The 21799-nt window shown below is 41.0% G+C and overlaps 3 protein-coding genes across 4 annotated transcripts; 2 read left to right on the top strand and 1 right to left on the bottom strand.

The window, feature by feature from the left end:
- Positions 1–1712: 1712 nt before the first annotated feature.
- On the top strand, positions 1713–7647 carry LOC139337596 (transmembrane protein 53). Of its 2 annotated transcripts, none has more exons than XM_070972262.1 (4): positions 1713–2010; positions 2449–2744; positions 4745–4991; positions 5138–7647. In XM_070972262.1, exons 2-4 carry the CDS (start codon positions 2508–2510, stop codon positions 5497–5499), a joined length of 846 nt encoding a protein of 281 aa, XP_070828363.1. In that variant the 5' UTR covers positions 1713–2010; positions 2449–2507; the 3' UTR covers positions 5500–7647. The 2 variants fall into 2 exon arrangements, with proteins under 2 accessions (XP_070828363.1, XP_070828364.1); XM_070972263.1 differs by having other exon boundaries at positions 1907–2010; positions 2457–2744.
- Positions 7648–8629: 982 nt separating this feature from the next.
- On the top strand, positions 8630–17980 carry rbm28 (RNA binding motif protein 28). The gene is made up of 20 exons (XM_070972098.1): positions 8630–8988; positions 9140–9286; positions 10624–10730; positions 10872–10947; positions 11077–11169; positions 11262–11333; positions 11768–11864; positions 11949–12163; positions 12262–12328; positions 12477–12586; positions 12678–12751; positions 12907–13042; positions 13817–13881; positions 14022–14180; positions 14394–14543; positions 14770–14844; positions 14956–15085; positions 15452–15590; positions 16160–16274; positions 17478–17980. Exons 1-20 carry the CDS (start codon positions 8871–8873, stop codon positions 17610–17612), a joined length of 2280 nt encoding a protein of 759 aa, XP_070828199.1. The 5' UTR covers positions 8630–8870; the 3' UTR covers positions 17613–17980.
- Positions 17981–18772: 792 nt separating this feature from the next.
- lepa (leptin a) lies at positions 18773–20035 on the bottom strand. Its single transcript, XM_070972505.1, has 2 exons — positions 19886–20035; positions 18773–19221 (listed from the first exon to the last, which is right to left on the bottom strand). The coding sequence occupies exons 1-2, from the start codon at positions 20033–20035 to the stop codon at positions 18886–18888; spliced, it is 486 nt and encodes a 161-aa protein (XP_070828606.1). The 3' UTR covers positions 18773–18885.
- Between the last annotated feature and the right edge of the window lie 1764 nt (positions 20036–21799).

Raw genomic sequence — 21799 nt, 5'->3', positions numbered from 1 at the left:
AACCAGTACTGCAGATCAATACATGCCATTGAGTATAATTTACGCCTGATGCTGTGCCCTTCCTCTTAAAGTAGCCATCGCATGAACAGCTCAGTTTGAAACATGTCACTAACAGTGGACGAAGCAGAAGATTCGTTCTGAATAACACACATGCATAATGGATGATTGTGGTTACTTGTCTGCGTATGCAGTACCTCTGAACCAAACGGACAAAGAATTGCTAACCTTAAGTCCATGATTACCACTCGTGACCTTGTTGCCATGTCAGTTACGGTGGCACGAGCCTCTGACATGAATGATCTCTCTCTGATGCTGCCACATTGCTTCCTTTCTTTCTTTTCTTCCCAACAATGTCATCAGACTTGCTCACTTGTGCTGTTTTCACCCAGTGGGGGGAAATCCAGTAGCCTCGTGGCCTAATTCAATTCCCAAGGATGGTTCTAAAATAGACACTGATCCACATACCTTTGGATGCTTTTAGAGTCAGGGTGTTTAAAGCACAGTCACACTTATATGCTGTGTCCGTCTGGCTGATGTAAGGATCTGAAAAGTTCTGCTTTAAACTCTCCACTGACTGTTGCTGAATTAGCAGGGCACACGGTTTTTCAAGCCAGGATTATTGCAGTGTGGGCATTCTGCCAAGCACACATTGATTCTTCTTCTGTCCAACGAATTTGGATAAATACGGATCAAACTGCACCCCAAACAACTCTGCCAAACATATATTTAGCACAAAACACAAAGACACGCAGGCTGTTCCTGCATGCCAAGAATAATGTTGGCTGTGACAGCAAATACCACAGCCAATAATGAAGAGAGCAGTTTACTACCAGCCTGTGCACAAGTTCTGCTTGCAAAATAAAATAAGAATTAGATTCACACAAACAAAGACTGAAAGACAGTCGAGGCTATTACACATTTACGCAGTCAGTGGTGAAGATAGGAACTTCCCGAGGGGTGTGGTTAACTGGCTGTCTGATGAGGACACAGGAAAGCACCAAGCCAGCCGTAACTAAAGGGACTGGAAAGGAACAATGACAGGCCAAACATGTGAGCTCAGAGAGGGACACGGCCAAATTATTGCCGCCTCACACTTGCTATCCTAATTCATCGGGTCAACTGGTTTCTGTTTAGACAAATCATCCTCCAACAGGACAAAGTCAGCAGGGACTGGGGTCCAGCTGGGAAAGTGGACAGTCAGGACGATACAGAAACAAAGCTGCATAAGCAAAGAAGATAAAAACAAGTCATGGTCTCGGTTAGGATAGGGGTGTGGATAAGATGAAGATGTAAGCTGCATATTGAGTCCGAGATACTAGTCTTAGTCTCTTTTCTTTGCACATCCTCTTTGAGGGGTTAACACAGACAGTCACAGATACACTCACATGTCTTTGCACTGAGGTGACTGTGAATATGCCAATATCTATGGAAATTTAAGATAAGACTTAATTGATCCCACAGTGGGGAAAAGGGGAACGGGGATGTATATCCACAATATGTAGTTTATAAAGATACTGTTGCCAATATGAGTAATATTAAAAGCTTGAGAGAGCTCGGGACATGAAAGCAGGTACCAAAAAGTTGGCCTGTAACGAAAGTCATTATAAATTCATTACACTGTAACCCTGTAACTCCCATCAGTTTAGTCTTGAGTGAGTAACGCTGATGACCCCTGCAGATGGCCGCAGCAGAACAGAAGCATCGTCTGGCGCATTGTGTACGGAAGCCTTGAGGGAAAAGCCGGCATGTGTTTAAGAATTACATCAGATGACGTTAAACCGGTCAGGCTAGTTTTATTTTAGTTGGGTTTATTTCCGAAGGAGGGCAGCAGTGCGTATTAGATGCGACTGTCAGTGAACTGAGGACACTCGCAGGGGTGAAGAGGAAGAGGAAGGAAGGGAGGGATCATAGGATGTGTTTTCTGCTAGTTCATCTTAAACATTTCAATGCTGGCGACAGTGTGCCCTGGAAGAGTTCTGCTCATTCATTAATTCAACAACTGAAAAGCAGGTCAGTAACACATCCAGCAGACAGAGGGAAGGAAGGTCAGGGATTTGACGTTAAAACTTACGTAAAGTTAAGCTAGCTGAGGGGTGTGAGCGCCGTGTCGCTATCTTAGTGAACGGTTTGACCCTCAACACAATAACACCAATGAAGTCATCCAAGTTAACTGTGAGAGACAGTTTTATGTTCAACGACAGGTTTACATCATGTATTAACGTACAGGAGAATCTGGAAGCTAACCTGAATTTGTATTGTTAAGACATTGTTAGCTAACACTGGTCAGTAACTTACTTAGCCATGAGTTAGCCTCAGGTGAACTATCCAGATACTACCCAGATACAAATACCAAAACTTGTGATTATGTCGACGTGTTTTCTGACTAAATGGTTCGTACTGTTGCTTCTCATCGTCATATTTACTTCCATTTTTTTCATCACTGGACAGGCCCGCAGAGACCCTTGTTACTTTTAACTACCCCACCGGAGAGCCTGACAGCGGCCGCTATGCTGGACAGGACCCCGCTGAGCAGATGCGTCACTGCCCACCGCCTCAGCAAGAATGTCACTTTCTACATCAATGAATCAGGATCTCCGGTGTCAGGATGTCAGACCCCAGCCTCCGAGGAAAAAAAACCCCTGCTGCTGATGCTGCCCTGGTTGGGTTCACGTCCCCAAGCCATTTCTAAGTATTGTGATATCTACTTCCGCACCGGCTTTGATGTGCTTGTAGTAGAGAGTGAGGTAAGGACAGCGTGTGATCGGATGTTGACCAAATGACAAATTAAAGTTGATGTTGAATACAGTTAATTTTTTGTATAGCAGTTACATAGAACTGTTGCACTGTATGCTACAAGTAAGCAGATCAGTCGAATTGTTACGATTTAGGATGAAACATCAACAGCATAGTTGAAGTGTATTCTTCAATGCTGCTGCAGAAACAGCTGTTTTGAAAGTGCAGTCCATTCATCATCTGCTTAAAATGTTGGTAGAATAGACGTGTGTATCATCCGAGCATGCAGAATTTTGTTCCTCTTTGCTCAGGTCTGATCTGTCTGTCATGACTGTTGACATGTGCCTAGATATCACCCCTGTCTGCATGTTAGTGTTAGCCAATATCTGACCTGAAACAATACCCAAACACATATTTACAACAGATAAGACATGTGTCACCGTCAGTGGTGCAAAGGTTCATCTGAGGGAATATTTGTTGAGGAGGTTGCATGGCAGTACTATATACTATGAGGTCTTTCTTTCTTTCTGAGTAACTATCACAGGTCTAAAAGTGAACTTATGTCTGTGATCTATATTTCATCGTCAGGTGCTGCCACCAGCATCTTGTCCCGTGTAAGATTACAGCTGGGTGAATATATTTGCACATTTGGTGTAACGTTCTGCAGGATTCCAGCACTTTATCGTCCATTAAGGAAATTCAAGCCTGGTAAATGATGAGTGGTCTGCGCTGAGCAAAATGTATCAGTGTATTGACACTTTTTTGCTCTCCAGCTCAGGTTGTTTCACTGCTGCTGGTGTTTTGTAAACATAAATGCACACAGTCCAGAGTTAATAATTCCATCTTCACTGGATTGAAATGGCAGCTTCTCTCTTAATTTATCCATGGTTGTGGTGAATCGTAGAATCAGAGCTCCACTGATGATCGTCTTTTTCATTCACCTCTCATGCGCTTTACTCAGAGTGATCATAGTCAGTTTTAATTGAAATGACTCTGATCAGCTGTCTGGCTCTGAGTTTCCCATCTCAGAGTTAGCTCAAGCTGCTTCTTGAAATGGGTTTCAGAGCTCCTTTAAATATTGAGTGAAAAGGATGGGCCCTTCAGTCAAGCTGGCTGAAGCTCACTGCTGTGTTTTTAAATTGCAGTGCTTGAAGCAAGGGAGTTGTAGGAAAATATTTTTCCGTAGTAAGATTTTGGGCCCGGTTAATAATCTGCATATGCTTAATTCCACATTTTGTTTTCTATTATTAATATTCTTTTCTCATTTTAAGGTAACGAGACAGAGGTGATTTAAAGATAAGTTAAGGGAATTCTGTGGCATGTAGTTGAGCTATGTCTGTCTATGTCCGCCTGTATTGTAATGCAACAAGCTAAAATCAAAAAGACCCGGAAATGAACTACCAGGAGCCCGATGAGACCCGTCTATAATTTGAAAGCTGGGACGTGGCCGAGTTACATTTGACAACTTGTAAATTAAAACAGACATGTTGCCAAATGTAATGTCAGTGGCCTTCTGCCCTGTGCCTGGCTGTCACGCATGATGCATCCTTATTGCCAGGATTTTTGGTAAAATCCATCCAGGTTTTCTGTTGCTGATTGAAACGTCATGGCTCATCCACCCATTATTTCAATGCAAATGTGACTTGTTTAGAATTGGCGTTCCAGTTTTGTTGCATCTCGTTGGCCTTTTAACCTGTAATAACGATTACTCATTCATTGCCGTGTCTGCTAGCATTGGTGTTGCTAAGTTGCTGTCATCTGTGTTGTCCGGGACACGTCTGACTGCTGCTCTCATCGTGATCAGCGTTGTCTGATCACGGCCGGCTCTTCCCTGATCCACTTGTATAACACATAATGTGAAACAGACCTGGGACCTGTAGTGATCCACATAAAATGTGGATTTGAACCCTTATTGGTCCCAGGCTGGGTCTCAGGTACTCTCAGACAATCCTAAATGACCTGGTGTCATAGTGACACTGACAAGGAAATGTTTCTGTTTGTCTTGCACAAGGTCCAAGAGTTCCTGTGGCCTCGCTGGGGTCTGGATCGTGGAAAGAAGTTGCTGGAGTTGCTCCAGAGTGAACGCTTTGTCTCCCGCCCCCTGCTTGTCCATGCCTTCTCTATTGGTGGCTACACATTTGCTCAGCTGCTGGTGCATATTTCCCAGGACATGCAGAAGTATCAGACGCTCACACAGAGGATCAAAGGCCAAGTGTATGATAGCTTGGTGGTGGGCTCTCTGGAGACAATGACCATAGGTCAGTATTGACATGATCTAACACATTCATTAACTTCATTTCAAACTGTATATTTAAACATGAAATGATACTGTACATGTAGGAAAAGGAGTGAATGCTTTTTTCAGTGCAAATGAATGAAGTGTGGTTTTCTCCTGCCTGTCCAGGTCTCAGTAAGACTGTCTTTCCAGGTTGGGAGATGCTGGTAAAACAAACGAGCCTGTTATACTTTCGCATTTTCAAACACCAAACAGTGGACTACTTTAAAACAGGCATCGATGCATTCTGGAGCAGTCCCATCACCGCTCCTGCACTGTTCTTCTTTTGCGAGAACGATGCGATCAGCGAAGCACGAGTTACAGAGGAATTGATCGGTTATTGGCGGAAGCGCGGGATAGATGTCACAGCAAAGAAATGGGAGGATTCCATACACGCAGGTCACCTAAAGAAGCACCCACAAGAGTATCTGAGCAGCCTGAACACGTTTCTCCACTCAGTCCACATCGCCCCGCTAAAGGCCAAGATGTAAGATGGTTCCATTTAAACATAATGACATATTAGCTTGTTCGTTAGCCTGCGTTGTCTTAGAGTAGCAGTGCTAATGTACTTTGGGAAAACAATTAATGTAATACATACACTAATTACAGTACTTGATGTAGGGGGAGTAAGGATGCAGTCGACTTACGATTCAGTTCAATTTGATTCAAAAAACGGGTCCCAAATGAGATATACTCAGGATACATTTAACAAGGTTTGATAAACAAACTGGAAAAAAATCTAATTTATTCCTTGTAAGTTTACTGTCAATCTATTTTCTCATGTGTGGATGCCATCTTTCTTTTGTCTTTTCTCTCTTTCTATTTGTGTCAGGGAGAAAGATTTGAGGCTTCCAGGCTTTAAATTTAGTAAGCACAGTGATGCCTGGAGGTTTGCACAACTCATAGCAGCCCGGGGCCAAAGTGGTACACCAAAATGTGCAATAAAAGTCCAAGAGGCCTTAGCATCATTAATCATACTCTCTCAAAGTAAACACAGTAAAAAAAATCAACAATATTCAGTGTCCTATCATGTATCACCAAAGAAGCATCAAACCTTCATATTTGAGGAGCCGAAATGTACAAACGTTTGGCATTTCTGCTTCAAAAAATACTGAAATGATTTAGCAGAGTGGTTGCTGATGAACATAATGTCGACTGACTAATCAGCCGCTTATTGCAGCTCTATTTCAGTATGAATAATAGTCTCTTAAAACAATGAATAAAATCTGAATAACGGAATTAAAAGAACACATATTTGAACAAGGCTGGATCACATTAGACTAACACCTTTGTTGACTCGAATGTAAATTTCCAAAGCAAACGCAAGTATGTTCAGTGCTGTCGTTCGTTTCCATTTTCCATTTTGAAGCTACTCTTTACGATGAACGCGAACAAAGTCAGTGGAAAGATGTGAACACAGATAGTCGCAAGCACATTTGTTCCAGGCATCATGAAGTAGGACAAGGCAGTTTTATTTACATAGCACATTTCATTAATGGCGCTTTGCACGAAATTGCCTGCAGCTACAAGCGACATAAAAGACACACATCTGAGTGAGTTGGAAATACTGAGTTTTCAGTCAAATTTCGAGTGAGTCCTCTGACACCTTGAATGCACAGAAGCAGATGAAACTGAGTTGTGTGAGTTCAGGTATCTGTTCCACTCTGTATCACCTGCGTACACAGTCGCTAAGATTTTGTTGATGGTGAGATCCAGCAACATCTACAAAATCAGCTCCGTGATGAGCACGCTCCTGTTTTTCTTTTTTATCACAAAAAGTGCCACGTGTAAATGTTTCTGCTCTGAATTTCTGTTCGATTCTCTCATTGAGCAGGCGCCGCTCATGAAGGATCGTATATTTGTCGTTTCTGTTTGCTTGTTAGGAAGATTTATTGAAGTTGTACATTTAAGTTTCTCAACTGGAATATGGAGAAGTTTCTTTTTAATAACTAAAGATCTTGGGAGGATTTTGGGTATATAATCACAGAGTTTAGAGTTTCAGCTCTCATAATTTATGTTGTGAAGCAAAAAAGCAAATTGTTTCAAGACACCATTGTGCTTGCACTGTTTTCAACTTTCTCTGAGCCAAAACATTTCGTCACTGAACAATGTTTCATGTTTATGCAGACAACTGATTCTTTTGATGGCCCGCTGTCGCTTTGAAGAATATTTCTTCTTCAACAAGAAATTCATTTGTGTTGGTGTTCATTAACAGTGATGAACAAAAAACAGCACAACACAATAGCACCGTAAAACACTCAGGACCTCACATGACCTCTTGTGAGAGATAATGAGTCTCAGTTGTAAATCAATATCAACTGTGCTTCCGCAAACTACCAAAGCCTGAAATAACAAGTAGGACTTTGACACTGATCATGTCTGCTAATAGTTAGCTTGTGAATTTCCATTGTTTTAACATGTACTGAATACAGATGAATGATGTGTCTGTTGAATGTGGTTGTTGAACATGAAATGGCGCCTCTGATGTTGTAAAGCTTTGGTTCTCATAACTTGAATTTCATGCATTTTTGATTGAAACATTTTGTTGTTAATGTTTTCTGCCTTGTATGTGGTTTGGAAATAAATGTGGAGGCATCTGGTTCGAGGTGTGATGTTATTTTTTTCTGACTTGTTTATAGAAAATTCCAAAATGCATTTAAAAAGGAAAGTTATCAATTTCCAGTGACAAAGTTTTGTGTGTGTGTGTGTGTGTGTGCGCCATTAATTTCCACTTTGAATGAACAAACAAGACAAATATGCACACAAAAAGTAAATTGTTGGTAACTGCAGAAGAGTACGACAGATTCTGTAGCTGATGGGGAGAAAAACTGGAATAGAGAATAAAGTGTTCAGAGCACTTTCAGCAAGAGGCTTAAGTCATTGAGCTTGACTGTGAAGAGAAATGACAGTAAATTCTGGCACCTGCTATCATCCTGTTAGATAAAACTTTATTGCATGCTGGAAAAAGTGCCAATGTCAGATGTTAAATTGCACTTGTGAAATGCTGTTGCAAAAAAAACAAAACAACAACATCGAATTGCACGGCTCTATGAACAATATGTAGAGTTTATAAAAAAATACTGTTGCCAATATGGATAATAAATAGTGTTTGTACTATTGCACACTTGAAAGAAATCTACAACAAATTCTCCTATTTGTTCAAAAAGTCTCCTCTGTGCTGGACCGGGAAGTCCTCTGACAGTACAACCTCACCTCCCCCAGCGTGTTCACCGGAACTTCAATATATGGCATGTGTTCATCATATCTCTTATATTAAAGATTCATCTGATGTTAACCCTCTAGTCCTGTGTTTTCCTTATGTGTACTTGACTTACACCAATCTGCATTCAATATTACAGCATATTACTATCATTGTATCATTTATATTCAGTACAAATTAGTTACTTTTAATGTAATTCTGTAATTTTTTTTAAATTTTATTTTACTTTACAATTTTCTACTTGTTCATGTTTTATGTAGACCGTGTCATTGTATATAATGTTTCCTTTTAATTGTAGTTGTTTCTGGTTAAATAAACAACCAGGAGCGTGCAACATCTAATACTCCGGGACGGTAGGCGGCGCACGGGTCTGCAAGTCAATAAGAGAAGTGTAGGCTCGAGGCCATTTCCGTTTGGTTTTCAAGATGGCTGCCCACACATGTAAACATGCGACTTGGTCTGAAAGCTAGTGGCACCCAATAACACGTATTCATCCGACGGATTCTTGTGATAACGACTAGTTTGATATTAGCTTCCAATGCCTAATTGTTAACAAGTCAGCCATCCGTTTGTGAGTTATTACCGAGCTCAAAAGGCTAACATTAGCGAGCTAACGTTAAGTTAGCTAGGCAGCAGACAGCCATGCAAACGCACACCGTATTCGTTCGTTCCCTACCGGATTCAGCTTCGAACGAACGCTTAGAGGAAATATTCTCTGAAATTGGTCCGATAAAGCAGTGCTTCGTGGTCAGAGAGAAAGGTGAAGTCGTCACTTTGATTTATTCAGGGTATTTTACTAAATGTGTCAGCGATAAAGTGTACTCTAATGTACGTTGGTTAAGGCACCTGAGATGCAGATCAATTAAAACATGGATGTAAACATAACTAACACATTTTTATTTCTAAATCAGGTACAGTAAAATGTCGGGGATTTGGTTATGTCACCTATTCCATGGCGGAGGATGCACAGCGAGCCTTGAAAGAAGTAAAAGAATACGATGGGCAGAGGCTTCACTTGTCGGTGGCGAAGAAGAAGCTAAAAAACAAAAAGAAAACAGGTATGTATAATGATGCGTTCAAAAACTAGCGACCGAGAGAGAGCTCACTTTACAGTGTTTCCCACAGATCAAGGATCTATTTGTGGTGGGGTGTGTGTGTTAAGATTAATAGATATACATAGTAATAAAAGATATGAATAATAGCTTGGATTATTTAGTTTTTACTGGAGTATTTATTTAGTTTGTACTAGATATACAAGTATATTTACATTTATAGAGACATTTACATCACTAGTGGTTGCAAAGTTTGCACTCTTTATCTGAGCAACCAATTCTTCTGGGCTTCCTAAAGAAATACTCCAAGGCCTTATTGTAAGGGAAGTCCTCAGGGTCAGGTCCATTGATGGAAATTCTCAGGCAGGCAGCCAGGTGTTCACCTCCCAAGTGGTTTCTGAGGTCAATTTTTACCTAAGGATTAAATGTGTAAAAAATAAAGTCATAAAATGTGAAAATATCTCCACCCTAGCTGGAACCACTGCCTGCTGCCTGCTTCCTCCCCTACATCTCAGTGCGTAACGTTACCCGCTACTACTATCCCTTCCTCCTCCTCCTCCTCCTCCTCCTCCTCCTCCTCTCTCCCTCTTACTGCCGCATCTCTCTCTCTCTCTCTGCCGCAGCTGCATCTGCCGCAGCTGCATCTGCTGCCACAGCTGCGGTGCTAGTTGAAGCTTGGAAATATTGAAAGCAAATACATTTCACACTGATGGAAGACTTGTCACTACTCCATGCGTTTCTGAAGCGTCTTATACCGTTTTGATAATACCCCGTGAGTTCCGGAACCTACCTCCTCTTCAAGACGAGGTCTTTTCTTCTTTAGAAAATATTTTTCTATACTCATCTGTGTAAAGGAGTGAACATCCAAGTTAATTACTAATGAGCAGAGATTAAGATTACGGCAGCAGCTCTGATGCCTGTCGGCTAACATACACTAACAGTTAATGTCTCTGCACATGTCTCAGCTTCCAGGTATGATACGGACACAGGCTGATATAATGAGTTAGAGTTGTTCGGACCACTTTTGGGCTTATTTGACCACTTTGTACTGGCACGTCTTACCTTCGTCGTTCGAGCCAGGCCTCTTCCACCACGACTTTTTCTTCTGCGTCTTATTAATTTATAAGCAGCGTTACAATGCATACCGCCACCCAGTGCGCCAGAATTGTAACAACACGCGACATTCTCAAAGCAAACAGTCTGGAGGCAAGGTCGAGTCAAAAGCTGAAAAATGTATTTGTGGCGGCTAAAATGTATTCGTGGCGGGCCGCCACAAATAAATGAACGTGTGGGAAACACTGCTTTATGTATACTTTATAACCTTGCTCCTGTCTTTCGTTTAGCTCCTAATGATCCAGCTGCAGCACCAAAGGAAAATGAACAGAAGAACAAGGGCTTCAGGAAACACCAGATGAAAGCCAGACTCATCATAAGGAATCTCAGTTTTAAGGTAAAGTGTGTTGTATAGTTGTGAAAAGCAGCAACTTACCAGCTCACTTTGATCCACTCTCTGAACTTCAGTGACATTTCTGCTGTTAAAGTGGTACACTTGTTGTTTTACCTGTAGCACGTGCCATGTCTTGTGTTACAGTGCTCCGAAGATGATCTGAAGCAAGTTTGTGCCACTTTTGGAACCGTTCTTGAGGCCAAAATTCCCCTCAAACCTGGTAAAAGTGGGCTTTTATATTATATCTTATATTTATACAGATAATCCACTTTGATTTGTCGTGTGACCCTTGAGAAGGTTGTTATTTTATTATGATGACACTATGTGTTTTTTTCTTCATTGTGTATAGATGGGAAGATGCGAGGATTTGCATTTGTCATGTTTAAAACTGTGTCTCAGGCTGCGAGAGCGCTTACTGCTCTGAACCTGAAAGAGATAAAAGGTTAGTGAGAGACACTGTTCACTGTAGATGTCTCAGTTTGGTTAATTATTTGTTATTTAGTTTGTGACTGCGTTTTATTGTTTATTTCCCAGGTCGGCAGGTAGCAGTTGACTGGGCTGTGGCTAAGCACCAGTATACTGCCACACAGCCACCCTCAAATACAGGTACTTTTAATGGCTCAGGCATTTTTGGGGTTGTCTGCTTGTTTGTCCCATTCTCGTGAATGTGATGTCAGATCTTCTGTGCTGCCGTGTTAAAGATGGGTTTAAAGCATCCACACAACTTGCAGCTTCTTTGCAGCAACATCCATATTTGAAACATTGTCTGCCAATTGGCCAAGCATGTGAACACATACTGGAAATCTGACTCTGTGAACTTACACAGTAATAGAATTCACTGGAATCATTCATGTTAATATGCTTCCATTTTGCATGAAAACACACTTAATAGTTTATTTGTTAAATTCCTTCAAAGTCTTCACTACTTTCTGGACAGACATGGATGTAAACTGCAACTTGACTGATTGACTTCTCCTGATAGTAACTAAAATAACATCAAAATAAAGATAATCATGGACACTGTTTTGTTTACCTGATAGATGATAAGAAAGAGTCAAATGCAAAAGAGTCAGACACTGGGAGTGATGAAGAAGATGAGGATGAAGAAAAGACACCAGCAGCACCCCAGAAGAAAAAGTATGAACCTCAAGCATGTATACGTGTCCTGATATACCTCTGGATGTTAAGAGCTTATTAATTTTGTGCCACATCTTCCCACAGAGTCATCTCCAAAGCAGCTGTGCAGCAGATGGAGGAGTCCCAATCAGATGATGAAGATGAGAGTGGGGAACAAGACAGTGAGGAGGAGGAGGAGGAGGAGGAGGAGGAGGAGGATGATGATGATGAGGAAGAAGACGATGATGATAAGAGTAGTCTTGTGTCAGATGATGATCAAGATGAGAGTGACGATGAGGACGATGAAGAGGATGAATCAGGTATATCTTCTTATGTTTTTCATATATTTGCATATAATGTGAATATTTTCTTTCGTACAAATGTTTTGATGCTGCTTGTCTGCTGCTCTTCGCTCTAGCTCAAAGGAAAGCTTCAAGGAAACCCCTCCCTTCAGATGTGAAAGAAGGCAGAACCATTTTCATCAGGTTTGCAGATCTTCTTGCTACTCAGTCTTACACCTGTTTTAATTTAACTTACTGTGTCGTAATTTCTCCATTTTAAAACTCTCTGCTCATTCGTACTCATTTAGTATCTCATCGCCATCTTTGTTCATCGGACTCCTGTCTGATTTAGGAACCTGTCCTTTGACACGGATGAAGAGGGTCTTGAGGAAGTTCTCCTGAAGTATGGAGAGATGAAGTACATAAAGATTTGTCTCCACCCAGACACAGAACATTCAAAAGGTCAGCCAACAGAGCTTGAGTGAAGCTTTCCTCTGTCTGTTGTTTGAGAAAACAGGTTGGTTGACTTGTTCTGGGTTTGTTATTTTGCCAGGTTGTGCATTTGCTCAATTCAAGACCAAAGAGGCTGTAGACAAATGCTTGGCTGCAGCACAGGATGAGTCAGAGGTGATGTGCAATCTTATATGAATTCCATTCTGAATGATTGATTGGAAATATTCCCTTTCTCTGCCTTTTTTTATGGAATTGCATCATTTGTTGTCCCGTTTTGTGTGTTGAGTTGATGTTGCCGCCGTGTTGTAACATTGGGCTGTTTGTTGCAGAGTGGTGGCATCCGTGTCGATGGCAGAAAGCTGTTGATTGTGGCAGCAGTGAGCAGAGAAGATGCTGCTCAGCTGAAAGTGAACAAGGTGAAAGTAGAAACGGGCACCAGGAACCTGTATCTGGCCAGAGAGGGAAGTGAGTTAAACCCATTTCATGCTCTTCTTTTCTCCTTCTTTAGCACCTCAGCTCTACTTGTGATCCTTTCGTCTTGCACGCAGATCTTCACTACAGCTGTCATTTCATGCAGATTTGACTGATAATCCATAATATTACACAGGAAAACTGTGAACCAGCATATCTCAGTGTGAAACATCTGTCATGATACAGTTACATGGAGAGACAACAAACAAGATAACTTTTCAAATACATCAGTGTGTTATAGGGGTGCAAAATTTATATCATAGTGTTATTTTTTTTAAGGTGATGACATCATATATCACAGTATTACAAAAATAAAAAGGATACTGGTGGATGGTGGAAATAGATGTAGAGTTTTGTGTTGGTTCTTGCAGCCAGCAACAGAGAACTTGTCGTGTGCTGCTCATAACATTACCTTCACATCTTTATGTAACCAGTGTCAGTGTTACGGCAAGGAAAGTAGTAGTTACTGGATGTAACTGCAGTTCTATGAGTACTTGTGTAGCCCTCTACCAGCATGTTATCGCACAGTAAAGCACATTATTTTTAATATGCTGATGAAATTGCAAAATTCATGTCGTTGTAGAACGTGGTGAAAAAACTGGTATACTGCCCACTCCTAGTGTGTTAACAGCTACTTAGGAATGCCATATCTGACTTGTGGTCCCTATTAAAGTCTTGAAATAGGTTAGATTGTCACATGCCTTTGCTGAATCGCTTCTGAACCTGTTCTCAAACTGTATGATATTCTCTTTTGACTGCAACACCCAGTGGTCCGTGCTGGAACCAAGGCTGCAGAGGGAGTACCTGAAGCGGACATGGTCAGAAGAACCAGAGTGAGTTTCATTTTTCATTTGCCATTTTAGATATTTCTACTTGAAGAACGATTTTTAATGTGTAATAGTCTATCTTCCACTTATCATCTCTCAAAGCGCTCTTATGTTGACACATATTTGGTGTTGTCTGTTTCCCTTAGTTTGAAGAAATAAAGAGAGCCAAGCTTCGGGACATAAATGTGTTTGTATCAAAGACTCGCCTGTGTATTCATAACCTGCCCAAGTCAGTGGACAATAAGAAACTCAAAGCACTCTGCCTCCAAGCAATAAAGGAAAAGAAGGGAGTCCACATCAAAGAGGTGAGAAACAGACATTTCATTGAATAGGTCGTATCATTATTAAAGTTATCATTTGTTAAACAATCCTGGAAATGCTTTTGTGCGAGTTATATTCATGAATGTTGGGCTGTCACACAGTTCATAATCAACCATGTGCCTGCCTGCCCAGCAGGGGGTGCTGTTGTCTCTCTTATTCATGCTGTGTGTGCATGTGACTCCTGTTTCTCCTTTCAGTGTCGGGTGATGTATGACAAGAAGCCAGAGAAGGGTCAGGTGATGGGACAGTCGTTAGGTTATGGCTTTGTTGAGTTCCAGAGCCACGAACATGCTCTCAGCACACTTCGTTACCTTAACAACAACCCCAACATCTTTGGCTCACACAAGGTACATTTTTGCAACGGAGCACTCAGGTGCTGAAATCATTATCAGCGTGTTTTTGCTCTGTTGCTGCGGTGTTTATTTGCCCTGAGGATTTTTAGAGTTAACATTATGGTGATTATTTGGTTTGGCATTCTGGATTAAAAATCAAATGTTTACATATTTCTTTTCCTGGTCCACAAGCAGTGTTGTGTTACTGATGTGTAACTATGCACTGTATGTCACCCTGCAGAGACCCATCGTTGAGTTCTCCCTGGAGGATTCAAGGAAACTTAAAATGAGAGAAATGCGACAACAAAAAAACAAGGTCTGTTTGTATCAGTTTTGTGTGATAGTTACACCTGAGATTCCCTGTTCAAATGGAAAAAAAAGCTTTTTTTCCTAATTTGTAAGTAAAACTGTGTCGATATTTTTGCAGGCATTTTTACCAAATCGGCATTTTAAAGGAGGAGCGAAACCTCAGCTCCAGACAGTCAGAGATGGAAAAGGACCAAGGAATGATGGAAATAAAGCACAGTCCTCATCAGAGCAGGCAGGAAAGGAGAGAGGTGTGAAAATATTGTTTCTGTCTTTATGTTCTTTTCCTCTTTGTCTGGTTCAGAGAACATGTTAGGCAGCTGGACATGAGGATCTAATGCATGTGGCCTGAAATGAGTTGCTGTTCTGGACAATTTGTGATAGATGATGGAAAACACCTCTGATACATACATGCTGATTCTTAATGATTCCATGTAAAACGTGAAAACATGATCAACAGCAAAGATACAGCACAGCTCACGAGCACTGTGAAGAAGCCAGATAACCTTTGGCTGTAACACTGAACCAAACTTGGCCATTTTATTTTTTGCTGTTATCATTCAAGTTCTTTTTGTATTTTCACATTTCTTCTCTGTCCACTTCTCTGTGTTTATCAGCTCCTCCTCAACAGCAGACGCGAGATGGACGTTATTCTGGCTTCCAGACCAACCCCGAGGTCGAGCACGTAGAGTTGGAGAAAGGACAGAAGCGGAGGAAGGTTCTACCTTTGCCTTCCCATCGTGGGCCTAAGAACAGGTGCTGTTTTTATGACCTCGGCTGGTCTCTTGTTTATAATGCACTGTCGTTCACGTAGTGCTGAAGCAGATAAATCTTGATAGCAAAATGCACAGCACTTACATTTTCAGGATATGGCTAAAATATCTATCTCTATTAAGTAAACACAGCAAAATCACCATGTTCTGCTCTCATTAACCTGAGTGCTTTGGCTATTTTCCAATATTACGGCACTTTTTGGTGGTGGATATTGTTCTCATGTGTTTGCCGATGAGCCTTGTCTCAGGCTGTTGAAGTATCACAGCTGAGCAGTCTGAACTGTAAAACCTCACACACAGAGTTTCATTGCTGGAAAAACTGACCGGGCCTGTTTCACTCCACTTACTGCTGATGTTAAGTTGTCTTTCCCAGCTTGGGCAAATGATGTTACTTGTTTTGATCTATTAGGTACGAACAGTCCTTTGAAAACTCTGATACAGTCATGTCAAACAGTAGATAAACACAACCTTAGAAAAACCCATATGACAAAACTGGCTATGACTCATCAGTGGGCATCAGGCTTACAGATTGTGATCTTTTGTGTTTTACAGAATGCGTGACAAAGGAAAGCAACAGGCTCCACCACCCAAACGGGCAAGGCCTGGATCCGGCAGGAAAGAGCATCAAAGACAACAGATGGAAAAGCCCACGCAGCCCAGAAACCAGGTTAATATAAACTCTGTGTATATGGTTATTTGTAATCTTGGGTCATACTCACAAAACATCTTGTGACGAAGAAGCTGCTGAAACTTTCCAGAACCAAATCAAAACAAGCTTCAAACTGGCTGCTGCTGGCAGTCTGGCCTGGTAGACCTCATTACCTTAATCTCTTCAAAGCTGGAAGAATAGTGACATTGTGGAAACATGAATTATTTTATCACAAAGCGTGACAAATGTTACACATACTGTCATACTGTCGGGGCTGACAGTGTGAAAGTAGGTGTGTGATCGTAATCTGCACGTCGTGAGCGAATCTTTGAAATGAACAACTCTTTTTTACTGACTCTGGAGTGACCACATGTCCACTAATTCATTCACCGACTCGTGCCTCCTACCTGCTACTAGCTAGTGCAAACTTCTCAGTGTCACTCAGACTATTGTACAACTCTTACAGTAACTGTATTTGTGGAAACGTATCATGCTCAGTGGCCTGAGCTGCGGGTCTGACTCTGCCTGCATGAATCACTCACTCACTCAGTGTGTGTTTGTCAGCCGGTCTGGTTCGTTGCCGCTCCGCTCTGCTAATGCTAGTCCTTCTTTGGTCCAGTAAACATTTGGAAAGTCTAGAAGAGCCACATGATTAAATTATTTTATCCCATTCAAATTAGTGGAAGGCTAAACCGGAAGTTACACCCTGATCACTCACTGATTTTTTTCTGACATTGTGTTCTCACTTTTCTCTGTGATTGGATTCAAAGAGCAATTCTCACAAGCCATTGAAATGTGGCTCATTAAATTCAAACGCAACGGAGTGCAAACTTTTGGTGCTGAATTAAATGTGCTGGAATGATTTTACAGTGAGATTCTTCCCATTCTTTCTTTAAAGTACTTTTTTGTACTAGCAGTGTACCAGGACAGTATGTACATGTAGATACATGTAGGTGCAAGGGAACAAGATGTGAAGTTAGGGAATAAGTGGGTAAAAAACTGGGAATTTAAACTTACACAGTTGGTATTTTTAAAATTTAATATCAATAAATTAACACATTCCATCTAAAGCACTACCCATCATGATCATTCATCTTAGATTGGACACTAATCTGCTATTTAACTCTTAGTTTTTGAAACAAGAACCTGTTAGCATGTTAGCGTGTTAGTTTGTTTCTTGATCTCACACCTTTTGACTGTCTCCATTTTGTTGTTTTCCAGAAGACTAAAATGGCAAAGAAACATTTCAAGGGCAGAAATGGGGACCGTTTCGACAGCCTGGTGGAGCAGTACAAGAAGAAACTGATGGGTAACAGTGACACCAATATGAAAAGAAACAAGTGGTTTAATAGCTGAATGTGTATATGATTGCGCGCGCGTGTGTGTGTGTGTGTGTGTGTGAGTGTGAGAGAGAGAGAGAGAGAGAGAGAGAGAGAGAGAGAGAGAGAGAGAGAGAGAGAGAGAGAGAGAGAGAGAGAGAGAGAGAGAGAGAGAGAGAGAGAGAGAGAGAGAGAGAGAGAGAGACCCTCGTCACCCTGATGTTTTAGAATAAGTGCAGTGGATCAGTGCAGTCATCCTATCCATGCTCATGTCTGTTTTTTATTATAAAACCCCCACTGACCAACCCATAATTTACATGACTGTTTATGAAAATATATGTAAACCCTTGAATTTGTCCTTTATTGTGATTCTCTACATTATTGTATTAAATCCATATTTGTTGGATTTGCGGATGCGTCACTTCATTATGAAAGTAGCCATTACATTAGTTAATCATAAGCCGGTAGCTCTGGATAAACACGTCCCACTCATGGAACACCTGAATGTACAAGGGCAGCAGAGATGACATTATAGTTTAACCTGGTCTACGTGCCTTTTTCACCTCATTACGCAACACTGACAAACTTGCATATTACAAAGAAATGTTTTTGTTAAATATTTATTTATTCATACTTTCACATCCAGAAGTTAGAAAAATAAAGTCAACTGTGCAAAAATATACAAAGTATCATCTGCAGATATAAATAGTCATTTTGGAAGAGCTGATGATATTACGCTGAAATTATCGATGCCCTTTGCCCTTCCTGTCCTTCATATACAAACACAGCTGTTATTCTTGGCAAGTTTCAACCTGGCGTTCAGGAATTTCCAGGGATGACATTACTGTTCATTGGGATGTTTCCTCTAGCTGCACAGTGGATTCATCACTGAATTAATACATAGATCCATGTTGTCCACAGCTCATTGTTGATACAACAGTGGTGTAATAATACAGACCTATAAGTAGGTGATTTACCTTGCAAAGCATAGATCAGTTTGCATATAAACATTTCTGCACAGCTTTTGCTGTGCAGAAAAAAAACAACAAAAAAAAACCATCCGGATGAAAACAATTTTGTGACATTGATTGCTACAAAATACATATTTTCTAAAAACAATATATAAATAAATACATGTGTATATAAATAAGTGCATTTTCAAGAAAAAAAAAATCTCCTTCAAAAGACATTGCAAAATTTCAACATGGCGAGGATGGAATGCAAAGTCAGACATCACTGATGCAGACTTGAAACATGTGGTCCAACTATTAGGCCAGCAACTTACAATTAGTGGTCCCACTGTCCGTCTTTCAGCACGTCTCAAGATGATCCAGATTTTTCAGGAGCAGATTGAGGAACTCCTTCACTCTCATGAGAGCCTCAATGCTCACGGTGTGAATGAACTCTTTCCGGCTCTGCAGCTCCTGCAGCGGCCCCGGCACTGAAGGCTTCGGCCGCTGCTCGCTGCAGTGCGCCTGCCTCCAGTGATCGAGGTATCCCGTCAGTGAAGAGATGTCAAACTTGACCTGGGCAACACCATTAAGGGTATCGGAGATCATGCTGTTATATCCCTCCAAGACCGTCACTATGGAGGAAGGCCCGTCCAGATCATCAGCAGGAGGGCTGAGTGTCAGACCAGGAGGGACCTGCAGCAAGAAAGCAAACACAATCCAGTCAAAACACTTCAGATGCTGTGTCACCATCAGGGACAGAAGAATTCAGATTCTTCAGTAAAAGCACTAACACTGAGAGTACTCCACTACAAGTAAAAATCCTGCATTCAAAACCTTCAATAACCTTTGAATAAGTATTATGAGCAAAGTATGAGAGTAAAAGTATTCATTATGCAGTAAAATGGTTCCTTTCAGTGTACTATATTGCTGCTGCATTAATGTGTATGTTTCATTTTACTGCTGTAGATGTTTAAAGTTGAGCTCATTTTAACTACTCAATATACAGTTGGGTATTTTAATTTCCACAAATGCATCATATTCCATAAAATCATATGGATCTCTAAAAAACGGCCTTGTTTTCAGCTTCGTGACAATTCATTTTCAGGCTAATCCAAGCATCTTTCTAAATGGTCAAACTAATCCGACCTGGAGATACATGGTTTGGGGGTGGGGGTAATTAAAATGGTAATGAGTGACAAGGCAAATGACAAATGTAGTGGAGTAAAAAAATACAATATTTGCTTATATTTAGCTCAAAAGGAGTATGAACTAACATAAAATGGGAATACTTAAGTGAAGTGCAAGTACTTGAGTAAATGTACTTGGTGACAATCATGAACAGAGCCATAAATATTACCTGGAAATCTTTGTCCAGCCGAACCACCAGCTGTTCAGCCATCCATTTCACTTTTGACTTCATCTTGACCACCTCCCCTGGCACAGGAGCAGCTGTACCCACTCTTAAAAGGTGCAGCAGAGAAAGCAGGAGCGCCAGAGTGTAGTCCATATTAGTGTTTCCTCGGGGTGTATGGAATTCAGAATGAGACTGGTATGCCTAGGAGAAGAATGAAGTTGGACATGATTATTGATCATACAGGTTATTCTCACTTCTATCACTTGCTCTTTCACCATTGTGTCATCTCTCTAAGACAGTGGACATGAGCTCATATCTGCATGTCATCATTTCATGCATATACACAAGTTTTCTTCCAGTAATTTACTCAATATGTTTGATTATGGCAGCAAATATTTGTGATGGAGACACTGATGAATTTCTAACTGTGTAACAGGTACAAAGATCACTGACTTTGGCTGACATGATTATCCTCAACCCCCGGTTTTTCAAATCTCTGCTACATGCTCTGTGACAAGCAGACTGAAGCTCAGTAAAAACATCAGCTACCAGACAGTCTATAACCTAGAAGAATAACCACACCTGTCGCTCCTTTACTCAACAAAATAAAAATTAATCAAGCATTTGAACATCCCAAAAACTTGCTAGCTGTTAAACAAACAGATGCTCTGACAAATGGAGAAAAGACCATGTGTGACTCAGAACACAGACAGTGAAACACAGATGGAAGAGCTGAAACCTGAATAAAGCAGTGAAGGAGATGGAGAGGAGAGTTGACCTTACCTCCGCTGGTGTCTGAGTGTATGCCACTGTTAGACTCCATCAGGATATCTTATAGTGCAGTGCTGTTGACTCATCTCTTACTCACCTCTCACCGACCCCCCGTTCACCCCCATCCACCCCCTCACTTACCTCTCTACATCTCATACCCCTGAATCCCCTGGTGGTGCTGCACTGGACTAGAGGCAACTGGAATATGAAGTGCATTTATGGTAACTGCCCTGTGACATGTTTGAGTCACACAGGGTCCCAAACAAGTTGGTCAAAATTGGGAAGCGTTTCACTTTTTTCCCTTTGGAAATAGTTGGAAAGAGAATTAAAAATGTGTCTCACACTAACTTTAACTGCTCAACAACTTCACTGGAGCTGCAGTGGGTTACATGTTTGCTCAAAGGCATTTCAACACTCAGCTTTCAAGTACTGCTTTTTGACATAGCCCCATTCATAATTGCACCTCCATGTAAAGTGTAAACATCAGAGTGGTGCTCGCTTACAGATAATGATAACAACGACCTTTCTAATTTTGTAACTGCAAGCAAAACGTTTGCAGCCCGACTGATCAATATGCCATATATGTCATTTCCTGTACTGACACTTATCTTCACCGCTCGTTCTAAACGTTGCCTAATGCTGATCAGTTATGTCAGTGTTTATTTAGGATGTACCATCAAGTGGTGTGTTAAAGCATGTCTGTACAGTAGCAGAAAAAAAAAACTGAAACTATAAAAATTAGATATATTAAACAACACACACACCAGCAGTGATATGAAAGAGACTGTCCCAAAATCTCTATCTTTATCATTGTACACCCTTAATGTTGGTTTTCGTTTGTTCAGTTCTTGTATACACCAAGTTCAATATGACTGTATCACTGCGCATCAAATGTCAGAGAAAAAAAGTTGAAATCATCAAAACTTTTTTGACTACCAGCCACACATGCAGGAGCTGATGTTATGGCTTGGTGTTGTGGAGCAAGGAAAAATTAAGTTGTGAACCCAAAAGTGCAGACTGACAAAAGAAGTTGAGCAAAAACAGTCCCAGGTGATTTATTAACAAAAGACGGCAATCCAAAATCCAGTACAAAAATCCAAAAACCAAAAGCAAATACTCGAAAAACCATAATAACTAACGGGGAAA

This window comes from Chaetodon trifascialis, chromosome 10, assembly GCF_039877785.1.
Source record: "Chaetodon trifascialis isolate fChaTrf1 chromosome 10, fChaTrf1.hap1, whole genome shotgun sequence".
Lineage (NCBI taxonomy): Eukaryota > Metazoa > Chordata > Actinopteri > Chaetodontiformes > Chaetodontidae > Chaetodon > Chaetodon trifascialis.
The sequence above is the reverse complement of the archived record's forward strand: the minus strand, read 5'-3'. Positions and strand labels throughout refer to the sequence as shown.